This window comes from Chiloscyllium plagiosum, unplaced genomic scaffold (assembly GCF_037043375.1).
Source record: "Chiloscyllium plagiosum isolate Xiang-an unplaced genomic scaffold, Cpla_swu_hap1 HiC_scaffold_24, whole genome shotgun sequence".
NCBI lineage: Eukaryota > Metazoa > Chordata > Chondrichthyes > Orectolobiformes > Hemiscylliidae > Chiloscyllium > Chiloscyllium plagiosum.
Window position 1 is genome coordinate 243235 of NW_028270162.1, and position 12929 is coordinate 256163.

Here is a 12929-nt window from a genome sequence, read left to right on the forward strand (position 1 = left end):
GACATGACCAACTATCACTAGTATCATTATACACAGATGAAGAAGGACACCAATTTGACTGGGACAACACATCCATCCTGGGACAGACTAAACAGACACATGCATGGGAATTTCTGGAGGCCTGGCATTCAAACCGGAACTCCATCAATAAGCACATTGATTTGGAGCCCATTTACCAACCTCTGAGATAAAGAACTGGAAATGATATCACCCACCTTAACACACCAAGGCACACAAATAGAAAGTGGGACAGAACACCAATGATGATGTTATCTAACATGGTAATGAAATGTCTGAGAACAAACCTACCAGCTCAGCGAGCAAATTTACAACTTGAACCTTAACCTGAGCTACAAATCTTCTCAAAAATCGCAAACCTCCAACACCTGTCTGGCTTCATTCCCCAGATTAGGCCCAGCCCTGCATCTTCCCTTGAAAGAACATCTACGCTTGGATATTAAGTCTCTCCTGAATACATTTCAAGGAATTCATCCCCTCTAATTAATGTCACAGAAGTTGAAATCCCCTTTTTAGAAATATAATGTTTGATGAGGAGAGACTGAGGAGACTTAAGAATGAGACGTAATTTCACTGAAGCTCATCAGATTCATACACAATGTGACAGGGTGGATGCAGGCAGGATATTCACCCTAGCCAGAGAGTCTTGAACTAAGGGGTATGATCTTAAGATACGGGATAAACCATTTATGACTGAGACAAGAAGAAACATCTTCACTCAGAGTGCTGAGACCATGAAATTCCCTACTCTGGCAGCATGTGGAAGCTCAAACATTGAGTATGTCCAAGTCAGAAATCAATAGTTTTCTTGAGACGAATGACATTAAGGGGTATGGAGAAAATGCGGGCAAGTGGCATTGGAGTGGAAGATCAGACATGATCTAACTGAGTAGTGGGACTGAATGGCCTCCTCCTGTTCCTGTGTTCTGAATATGGAAGTTTGATCTAATTTATTTGGGAACCTTTGGATGTACATATATCTTTTTTAAAGACAGTGAAAGCAGTCTGTTAATTATATCACAATTGTGTTTAGTTATATTAAGGTGGTGGATATTTCCTGGGGATGAAGGGAAGGGCATGCTCCTCTTTAACTGGAATCTTTGCTTGCTGGTCTAGCAGCTGTACTCTGGTTCTATCCTTCACTAATTGCTTCAATCAAAAGATGAAAGGCCAGAGAGTGTGACAGCGGAAGGACAAGGTTGGACAGGAAGGAATGTGTCAATTTAACTTCCTCCTGGACCACCTTCTACCCTTGATTCTTGGCAGCTGGTGAGATTAATGATTTTGCTTTCCTCTATATCCTCCTCTTTTGTCCATATTCTTCACTCCTCCTCCTTATCTTCATTGTCTTCTTCTCTGCCTCTATCTCCTGCTCTTCTTCCTTCTGCTCCCTCTCTCTGATGATTTTCCTCCTCCAGTTCCTACTCATTGTCAAGAAGGCTGAGTGGCCTGTTTCCATTTAGTAATTTCGATGTTAACTTGTGTTTTTTTGTTTCTCAATTCAGAATGTCCAAATCGATCCCAGCAATGGGTTTGCCTACACAGTCTGGCAGGATGTCCCAGTTCCATTCTACATGTCTGTGTATTTCTTTCACATTGAGAACCCTGAGGCAATTCTTCGCGGTGAGAAGCCGATTGTTTCACAACGTGGACCATATGTTTACCGGTATCTGCTGTTATTTAGGACATTATTCCATTGCTTATTCTTTTCATGTTTTATTCAAAATATGAACATTATTGTCCCTAGAATTGTTGATATTTATACTCAGTACTTCAGGCTTGGGTGAATAGAAAACAATAATCAAATAACAGCAACAAAAAGTGTTGGAAATACTCAGCAGCTTGGGCAGTAGCTGTTGAGAGAGAAACAGAATGAATGTTTCAGGTGAACTGAAGAGGAATAGAAATATTGGAATGATCAATCCAATGAATGAGGGAGGGGGAAGAAAAACAGAGGAGATCTGTGATAGGAGAGGGGACAGGAGAGATTAAATAGCAAAATATTTCATGATGTTACAGCCAAAGAGAGTGGCAGCAGATATCGGAAGGAACCAAAGGTCATGTTCAAAGAAGGTGTGAATAACAATCTTCCAAATTTCCCTCACATGAATTCTCCCATCCCTTACTTTAAAGTTCTCAGTACCACCCTCGTCCTGTACAATTCACTCATACATTGATCCCAGCATGATTCAGATGAAGACTGTCCCAAAGGACTCTCTTCATCTTCCCCCATCCCTGCTGCCAATGCCCAATGAATCAAACCCACCTCTCCCACCACAGTCTTATATAACATACATTCAACTCTCCAACACCATTTACCCTGTGCCAATCTGCCTATCGCTCAGACATTATTAACAATAATGTGCTTTTTTAAATAAAGCTCCTCATTGCTCATGATTCCTCAGAAGAATCTCTTTCTTAATGCTACCAATATCATAGATACTTATTACCACCATAATTGGATCAAACTTAATTCTGGCACTGGGCAGGCAGCACAGCCTTTGAAGTTCATACTTCCAGGTGTTGAGAACTGATTCCATCCGAATAACGTGGACCCCTCTGCTCAGCTAACTTGCATCCCCTGCTCACATCTGTACAAACTGCAATTACTCAGAGCAGGGGCCAGGTCTTGATAGATTGCTTCCTTCTGGACCCCTTTAACTGTCCTCCTGAGTATGGAGTATGTCTACAGACACTAGTCGGATGACTGAAACAAAGTGAGGTAGTGTCTCCTAAACCTGAATGCACCACTGTGTCTGAGCTTCAAATACCAGCTCTTCAACTCTGAGCCAAAGGTCCTTGAGCTTCAGACACTTGCTGGTGACTGCGAGACACTAACAGGAGCAGACAGAGTAGATGCAGGGAGGATGTTCCTGATGCTGGGTGTGTCCTGAACCAGGAGTCACAGTCTGAGGATTTGGGATGAACCATTTAGGGTGGAGATGAGGAGAAATTGCTACACTCAAAGAGAGGGTGAGCCTGTGGAATTAATTACCACAGGAAGTAGTTGATGCCAAAACATTGAATGTGTTCAAGAGGCGGCTAGATATAGCAGCTGGGGCGAATGGGATCAGAGGTTATGGGAAGAAAGCAGGATTAGGCTATTGAGTTGGATGATCAGCCATGATGGTGATAATGGAGGAGCAGGCTTGAAGGGCTGAGTGGCCTCCTCCTGCTCCTATCTGCTATGGTTTTATGTAAATATGTGTAGCCATGAATGATTGGGTCAGTAAGTGTTTTATGCACCTGGAAAAGGTAAGGTTAAAGCTTTCACAGAAGTCGTCAGCCACAAGAGCTGAGTCATTGACGCATCTTAGTCTCCTCCACGTGAGTCCTGACAACATTCCAACAATCATACAGCCCTAAAGTGTGGAACCAGCAATCCTCCAAAGAGTATCCCAACCAAACTCATTCCCCTATAACCCTGCATTTCCCATGGTTAACACACCTAGCCTAAACATCTTTGGACCATGGGAGGAAGCCAGAGCACTCAGAGAAACCCCCCACAGACATTGAAAAAATGTGAAAACTCCACACAGGCTGTCACCAGAGGCTAGGATCAAACCCCGCTCCCTGGTATTGTGAGGTAGCAGTGCTAACCACTGAGGCACTGTGCCACTTGTACTGAAGACTTGTGCTCCAGAATTTGCAGCTCCCCTAGTCAAGCTGTTTCAATATAGCATCGAAAGTGTGGTGCTGAAAAAGCACAGCAAATCAGGCAGCGTCCGAGGAGCAGGAGAATCGGTGTTTCAGGCATAAGCTCTTCATCAGGAATGAAGCTTGTGTTCCTGTTTCAATGCAGTTATCCAGCAGGTGGAAATTGCCTTGGTATGTCTCGTACACAAAAAGCAGAATAAAGTTAACCCACACAACAACTACCCCATCCATCTATTCTAAATCATCAGTGAAGTGATTGGAGACAGATGCAGAGGGACTGTTGGCAGTTCAGAAAGGGGTGCAGTGCTGACAACCTCATACGCAGTGTTTATTATCACTGAGAGAAATTACAGCTCAAGAAGTACAGTCAGAAACAAATTCCCATTTGAGTCGTCCAGCTGCACAGATTGTCGGGATGGGGCTATCTGGTTCTTTATTGGCACACTTTGATTGTCACGTGGCCAGAGGCCAGGATGAAGGATATTCGACAACAGGAAGTGAGATACAAGAAGTTGTGGTTCATGCTGGAGCCAAAGACATATAGAATATGGGTTGAGTTCCTATGAGCTGATTTTCTGGAGTTAAGACAAAGGTTAAAAAGTAGGATTGGAAATGTCGTAATGTCTGGATAACACCAAGTGTTGTGTGCTGGTGAATACAGATAAAGGCAGAGAGCACAACCCAACGCATTACTGGAGTTGTGCAGGAGTCAGGACTGCACGTTCCTGAGCATTGGTGCCAACTCTCTGGCAGAAGGCATCTGAACAAGCTGGGCAGAGTGGTTCCAACCTGTTTGGCAACAATGTTATTCAGGGGAGGTGAATTGGAGGAGGGTTTAAAATAATTTGAAGGGAGAAAGGACAGCAGGACAGAAAGAGGAGGCAAGGTGTATAGATACAGGAAGCACAAACAGCAACAAAAGGAGGGATAGTGTGAAAAGAACAGGATTCAGATAGAGCAGGGCTGGGCAATTAATTCTTCCAAGGGGCCACATGAGAAACCTGAGTTGTGTTGGAGGGCCGAACCAACAATAAGTTGAACATATTTCTGCTCAGTATTAATTTTCTCCCATTGTAAAAAGTACTAAATTATATAGTTTTGCACTGAAACTTATAATCAAAAGAATAAGGATATTCTGTTACAATAAAGATATGAAATTGTGGAGTAGGTCAAATTGTGGAGTAGGCCTATCCACTTTGGGCAGCACGGTGGCACAGTGGTTAGCACTGCTGCCTCACAGCGCCAGAGACCCGGGTTCAATTCCCGCCTCAGGCGACTGACTGTGTGGAGTTTGCACGATCTCCCCGTGTCTGCATGGGTTTCCTCCGGGTGCTCCGGTTTCCTCCCACAGTCTAAAGATGTGCAGGTCAGGTGAATTGGCCATACTAAATTGCCCGTAGTGTTAGGTAAGGGGTAAATGTAGGGGTATGGGTGGGTTGCGCTTCGGCGGGTCGGTGTGGACTTGTTGGGCCGAAGGGCCTGTTTTCACACTGTAATCTAATCTAAACAGTAAAAACAATAATTTCAGTATTTCATTTTATTTTTAACATATTAATCTCACAAACCAATAATGAAAAGTAGTTTCATTATTGTTCAGTATTACAAACAACAAACAACTCTATACAAAAAGCAATAAGTGCTTTTGATGTTTTTCATTTCATTTTACTTGTTTAGTGAGAAAAATCCAGTCTGTTTTGGGCTTGAACAAGTGCACTGAAATCTGGTTGAATGTCTGAGGTGGATATGGGAAGGACAGCTGAGAGGTGATCATCAGTGATAGAGGATCAGGATTTGGATTTGTTGAACTTCATCACTGAGAATGTCTGTTCGCATATATAGGTAGATCCAAAGAGGACTAGAATCTTCTGAGCATGCCTGCTCACGTGTGGAAAGTTCTCCTCTTTGAGGGAAGAGTAAAAATCAAGCAGTGAGACTGACCTAAAGTACTCTGCCAGAAGTGTGTCAGACTGCAGGTCAATGAGTTCAAGCTGAACATCACTAGGTGCATTCTCCACATTGCTTGTAAATGGGGAAAAAAATCATGTGCATTTCATTCTCAACAGTTTTAAAGTCTTGAAATCGCCTTGAAAATTCACCATGCTTCTAACATAGATGAGTACCTGTGGAGGTGATCAACTGAAGGTTCAGCTTCCTTCAGTGTTGGCAAGTGGGTGAGAATGTTGTCCTCCATTTGGCTTGAGAGAAGCTGCAACTTTCTCATAAAAGCCTTCACCAAGTTGTACATTTCATGCACAAAGAGGCCCTTGCACTGCAGTTCCACATTTAGTTCATTCATAAGTGCAGTCACATCAACAGCAAAACCAAGGTCTGCAATCCAATCTGCATCTGAAAGCTGCGGAATGCCATTCCCTTTCTTCACACAGAAATCTTGAATCTCTTCTCTCAGGTCCCATACACTTTTCAGCATTTTGCCCAGGCTGAGCCACCTGACGGCTGTGTGGTGCCTACGTCACGATGTTCAGTCTCATTTTCCTCCAAAATTGCAACAAACTGCCTGTGATTCAAAGCTGATGAAGTTAACTATTTTAGTTACAACATCAACCACATGGTTAATTTCTAACACTGACTTACACAACACTTCCTGATGTATAATACAATGCAAAAAATACCAATTTCTGTTCAGGGTCATTTTCTGTCACTTTATCCTGCATTCTCTTTAAGAGTCCACCATTTTTCCCATTAGATTTGGACAACCATCCATTGTCAAACCCTCCAGCTTGTCCCATTTTAGTCCCAACATGTCCAAACATGCATTTACCTACGTGAACAAATCATTACCAGTTGTTGTTCCTTTCATTGACTGCATGGCTGCCAGCTCCTCCGTGATTTTAAAGTCCGTAGTTATCCCACGTACGAAGATGAGTAGCTGGGCTGTGTCACGTACGTCGCAGCTCTCATCCAAAGCCAAGGAAAAAAAGTCAAAGTTGACCGCTCTGTGCTGCAGCTGAAGCTCCAGATTTCTCGCGATGTTCCCAATCCTTCTCGTTACAGTGCGTCGGGAGAGGGGCACATTCTCAAATGCCTCCTTTTACTCCGGGCATATTAGTTCTGCAGAATCCAACAAGCACTCCTTAATAGACTCTCCATCAGAAAATGGTTTACTGTTTCTGGCGATTTTGTGGGCTATGACATAACTTGTCTTGGCGTGAGCTAACATTTTGAGGGCTAGCCAGCAAGCATCACTTTTAGCTGTTCACACACGCACATATGCGTCCATATGTAAATTTAAAAAGCATCCTTTTTCAAAACAAAAGCAACACAGTTGTATTGCGTGCATGGCATAAATACTTTTTAATTTATGTTCTAATTTAAGATTGACCTCATGTGGGCCGGACAGGAGTGGCCAAAGGGCCGGATATGGCCCATGGGCTGTAAAATACCCAGTTCTGAGATAGAGAATAAATCAAAGGCAATTGTTGGAAAGTGTGTTAATATGAGAAGTCTGGTAGATAAAGTCAACAAACTACAGTTGTCGCAGTTCCAACCTTCTTCCAGAACAGACAGCATTCCTGAGGCAGAATAAATAAAGCCTTGGACTTTGGAGTATACCTTCTTCTGAATGTTATCGATAATGAGGACAGATTATCACAGAATAAATTTGTTTTCCCCCAGCTTTAGCAGGTTTAGATCTAATTGGGGTCACAGAGTCATAGAGATGTTCAGCACAGAAATAGAGCCTTTGCTCCAACTCGTCCATGCCGATCAGATATCCCAACCCAATCTAGTCCCTTCTGCCAGCATCCGGTCCATATCCCTCCAAACCCTTCCTATTCAGGCAAGTTTTTTTACACAGAGGGTGGTAAGTGCCTGGAATACATTGCCAGAGGAGGTGGTGGACGTGGATACAATAGCAGCGTTTAAGAGACATCTTGACAGATGCATGAATAGGCAGGGAATGGAAGAATGCGGATTGCATAGGGATAACAGATTTTTAGTTTAGAAGGGCATCATATGTTAGCACAGTCTTGATGGGTCGAAGGGCCTGTTCCTGTGCTGTACTGTTCTTTATTTTTTTCAGTAATGCGACTGTAGCTTTAGCTGAGAAACAACTGTACTTAGTGAACATTGTTAGAGAGCTTGCATAAGCAAATGGGATAAACGCTCCTTTAATGCTTGTGAAACCTTCAGTTAATATTAAATTAAACTGTAATTATTGCTCCGTTTGTCATTTTACAGAGAATACAGACCGAAAAGCAACATAACGTTTCATGAGAATTATACTGTTTCATATCGTTCATTTCGTCAGTTTCATTTTGTTCCTGAACGCTCAGTTGGGAGTGAGAATGATCAGCTGGTCTTGCCTAACATGCTCGCTCTGGTAAGTTTCAGTCAAAACAGCCTGTAAAATCTCAGCAGTGTCACATCCAATGCAGATCGTGATTAATGTTGCCACAATTTCACATTCACAAAAGATTACATTTGTTTGAGTAAATGATGAGCATCATTAAAATATTAATATATTTATAGCTGCTGAAGAAATGCTTGGATATTCAGAAGGATGTGAAGCTGATCGATCAGAATGGTTCCAACTGTGAGAGAATTACTTCAAAGCAGACAGTGTGGAAAAGTTGGGATTGTCCTCCTCAGAGCAGGAAAGGTCAGGGAAATTTTAGTCCAGCAAACAAAACCATGAAGGGTTTGAATAAAGAAAACAAGTTTCCAGTGGCAAGGGTCAGTGACTTGAAGAGAATCAGTGAAAGATCTAGAGAGGGAGGTGGGGAGATTTTTTTTGTACAGCGAGTTGTTATGAATTGGAATATGTTCCCATGGCTTTGGCAAAGACAAGGAGTGGCATTAATTGACAGTTGAAAATGAAGATGATGCTAATTCTCACATTATAAATATCTCATCTTCCTTTGTTGCAGTATTGGCTAAGGTCTCACACACTGCAGCAGTCATCCTCAATTCCTTTGGGTTCACAGATTTCTGGTTTCTGGGACAATGGGTGTTAACTGAATGCACTGAGAGCACATTTCTGGCACCAATGTTAGTGATATAAATCCACTTCCTGATTCTTGCCCCTATGGAATCTATAGAAATCCTGTGATTCTGTATTTCAAAGCATTTCCAACCTGAGACTTAATTCTTGCATTTTCTTTAGAATCCAGTGTCATATGAATTGATATCATTGACTCCCGTTTGTTTTAACATTAGGGCGGAGCAATCTTGGCTGAGAAGCTCCCACTCAAGATGAAGATCATATTCAACAGTGCCATGAAGGAGTTTAATCAAACTGCTTTCTTCAAGAAGACTGTAAAAGAGATAATGTGGGGATATGATGATGAACTTATTAACTTCCTCAAACTTTTTTTCCCAAATCTCCTTCCATTCAAGGACAAATTTGGATTGTTTGCAGATGTGAGTATTATTCACAGCTACCTATATTAATAAAATGGGTAAAACAGAATCACAGGGACAATAAACCAGAGAGTGATCAGAGTTCATTGTGTTCACTTTCTCCCATCCTGCTAATCACATGATCTGGGAGTCTGAACATTATTTACCAACCGCAGTGATCAGCCTTGATCAGTGAGTCTATAATGGACCCACTGTGCAGAATGGAATCCTGTGCTCTACTCTGAGGCGAGTATGTGATGAGGGTATGGGGGTAATTAATCAGACTCCACTCTGTCAACCTAGACAAGCAGGAGGCTGAAAGAACACAACAAGCCAGGTAGCATCAGGGAAGCAGAGACGTTGATGTTTCAGGTTCCTGCTGTCTAATTTGGATTTCAGCATCTGTAGTTTTTTTGTCTCTCTCCACTCTGTCAACAGCCACAACCAAATAGGCCTTTAAATTGATACTGACTGGAGAGCTTCCTCCTCCTGGTGCTGCTAGCCCTTTCCTGAAGAAGGGCTTATGCCCGAAACGTCGATTCTCCTGTTCCCTGGATGCTGCCTAACCTGCTGCGCTTTTCCAGCAACACATTTCCAGCTCTGATCTCCAGCATCTGCAGACCTCACTTTCTCCTGCTAGTATTAACCCAGGCCCAGGAGAGGAGCTCGCTGGGCAGGAAGCACACTGAGCTAATCCTGGCACTGTCAGTGGGTTGATGGAGAGGAGCCAGAGGAGTTCCCTCCCTCAAGGACAATCAGTATCTGGTTGACAAGCCCAGCATTAATGCCATCAGCAGTGCATTGGGTTCAGCCAGGTCTACTCAGCTCCTGGACTCATTACAGCCTTGGTTCAAACATGGACAGAAGAGCTGAATTCCAGAGGGGAGGGGAGAGGGACAGCCACTGATTTCAAGGTTGTATTTAACTTAGTGTGGCATCAAGGAGCCTTAGCAAAACTAGAATCAGTGGAGATTAGGCAAGCTCTCCACTGGTTGGAGTCACACCTGTGACATAGCCCACAACTAGAGGCACGGTCTACAAATAAGGGGTAAACCATTCAGGACTGAGATGAGGAAAAGTTTCTTCACTCAGAGTTGTGAAACTGTGGAATTCTCTCCCACAGGAAGCTGTTGGGGCCAGTTTATTAGATATACTCAAGAGGGAGCTGAATATGAGCCTTGTGGCTAAAGGGAGTAAGGGGTGAGGGTGGGAATAGGATACTAAGAATGCATAATTAGCTATGATCATATTGAATGATGCTGCAGGCTCAAAGGGTCAAATGGCCTACTCCTGCACCTATATTTTATAGGAAGATGGTTGTGATTGTTGAAGCCAAGTTTGAATAAAAATCCATGCGGTTTCGTACGGTTTCATGCAAGACAAAGGAACATTTTGGTGCAGATTGTTACCCAACCCATAGGAAGCAGATCTTGGTTGTTGGAGGTCAGATATCTCAGCTCCAGGACATCTCTGCAGGAGTTCCTCAGAGTACTGTCCTTGGCCCAATCATCTTTAGCTGTTTCATCAATGACCTTCCCTCCATCAGAATGTAGGAAGCTGGGATGTTTGCTGATGATTGAACAATGTTCAGCACCATTTATGATTCCTCAGCTGCTGAAGCAGTCTATATTCAAATGTCACATAATATCCAGGCTTTGGTTGACAACTAGGAGAAAGTGAGGACTGCAGATGCTGGAGATCAGAGCTGAAAAATGTGTTGCTGGAAAAGCGCAGCAGGTCAGGCAGCATCAAAGAAGCAGGAGAATCGACGTTTCAGGCATAAGCCCTTCTTCAAGTGGCAACTAACTTTCACACCACCCAAATGCTAGGCAATGACCATCTCTAAAAAGAGACAAATTAACCACTGCCACTTGACATTCAATCATGTTACCAGTACTGAATCTATCAACATCTTGAGATGCCACTACAGATCCCTGTAGAACACCAGTCATGCACCTCCAGTTTGAAAAACACCCTTCCACTACTACCCTCTGTGTTCTATGGGCAAGCCAATTCTGAATCCATGCAGCCAAATCACTGTGGATCCCATGCATCTTAAGCTTTTGAATGAGGCTACAATCAGGAATATTGTTGAAAACTTTAATAAAATTGATGTAAACAATGCACTGCTCTACCCTCATTGATTACCTTCATCACCTCCTTGAACAATTCAATCAGGTTAGTAAGACCTGCCCTGCATAAGGCCATACTTTTCCAAATCCTATCCCTAAGGGACCTCTCCAGTGGCTAACGACAGTGTTGGTCAAGGCGCCAGCAATCTCCTCTCTTGCCTCTCTCAGTAACTTGAGGTAGATCCCATTGTGCCCTCAGGACTATTCAGCTTAACGTGCTTCAAGAAATCCAACAGCACTTCTTTCTTGACCACACAAATCTTACTATCCTCCATATCCTTCTCCTGGGTGAATACCATGGCAAAGTACTCATTTAGGATCTCACCAACGTCCTCGGCCATCAAGGCACAAGTTCCCCCCTTTATCCTTCTCCCCAGTTATCCTCTTGTTTTTAATGTGTGTATGAAATACCCTGAGATTTTACTTTAACCATATTTGCCAAGGACATTTCATGGTCTCTCTTTGCTCTCCTAACTTCCTGCTTGATTTCTTTCCTACTTTGTTTATATTCCTCAAGGACCCTGTCTGATTTTAGGTTTCTAAATCTTGCATCTACTTCCTTTCTCTTTTTGACTAAATTCAAAATCTCTCTCGTCGCCCAAGTGTCCTTTACCTTGCCATCCTAGTTCTTCCTCTTTACTGGAACATCCTGGTCCTGAACTCTCCTCAGTAAGCATTTTAACAATTCCTACAGTTGAGTAGCACCATATCCACAAAAAACAAAATTATCTTTATCAATTGGATTAATGGGCTGAAGAATGGCAAATGGAGTTCACTTTGGAAAAATGTGAGGTATTGCATTTTAGTAAAACAAGCAAAAACAAGACTTATACAATAAAAAGTAGGGCCTTCGGCAGTGTTGTAGAAAGGAGACCTAAAGATTCAGGTACATAATTCTTTGAAGTTTGCATCACATATAGACAGGGTTAAAAATCACACAACACCAGGTTATAGTCCAATAGGTTTAATTGGAAGCACACTAGTTTTCTGAGCATCACTCCTTCATCAGGTGGTACCCTAACCCTAACCCTATACCACCGACGCTCAGTAGCAGCAGTGTGCACTATCTACAAGATGCACTCCAGAATTTCACCAAAGATCCTTAGACAGCACCTTCCAAACCCACAACAGCTTTCATCTAGAAGGACAAGGACAGCAGATGCATGGGAACATCACCCCTTGAAAATACTCCTCCAAGCCACTCACCATCCTGACTTGCTGTTCTTTCATCGTCACTCAATCAAAATCCTGGAATTCCCTCCCTAAGGAACATTGTGCGTCAACCTACAACACACAGACTGCAGTGGTTCAAGAAACCAGCTCAGACCACCTTCTCAAGGGTAACTAGGGACAGGCAATAAATACTGACCCAGCAAGTGATACCTCCATCCCATGATTGACTTAGGGAAATACGTCCCACAAGAACCTTGGATCCTTGTTGCTGCTTGTTGGGTTTGTAATTGGTAATGCAGGTCAGACAACAACGATTCACATAGGAAAGGAAAATTAATGATGGTGTAGATGAATACAGGCTATTTGTATGTTGTTCACTAGCTCTTGAAACATGATCCTTCAAGATCAAAATAATCAGTGAATTTTCCTTTGATGAAGAGAGGAGGATCCAGTTTATGTGTGATTTAATGTAGCCCAGTTCCTATAGGAAGTTATCATGAGACAGCTCCCGAAGACTCAGATTGTGATTTTCCAGGTTCGAAGTGCTGGCCCCTGTTCTACGGGCACTCTGACTGAACTCTTTACCTCCCA

At 42.8% G+C, this 12929-nt stretch overlaps 1 protein-coding gene across 2 annotated transcripts in view; it reads left to right on the top strand.

Annotated features, from left to right (window-relative positions):
* LOC122562497 (scavenger receptor class B member 1-like) overlaps window positions 1-12929 on the top strand; it is a 98214-nt gene that overhangs the window by 48806 nt on the left and 36479 nt on the right. For both annotated transcript variants that reach the window (XM_043715332.2, XM_087999800.1), the window contains exons 2-4: window positions 1524-1684; window positions 7873-8014; window positions 8851-9054. In XM_043715332.2, coding sequence (XP_043571267.2) covers window positions 1524-1684; window positions 7873-8014; window positions 8851-9054 — 507 coding nt within the window. The remainder of the gene's footprint in view (window positions 1-1523; window positions 1685-7872; window positions 8015-8850; window positions 9055-12929) is intronic.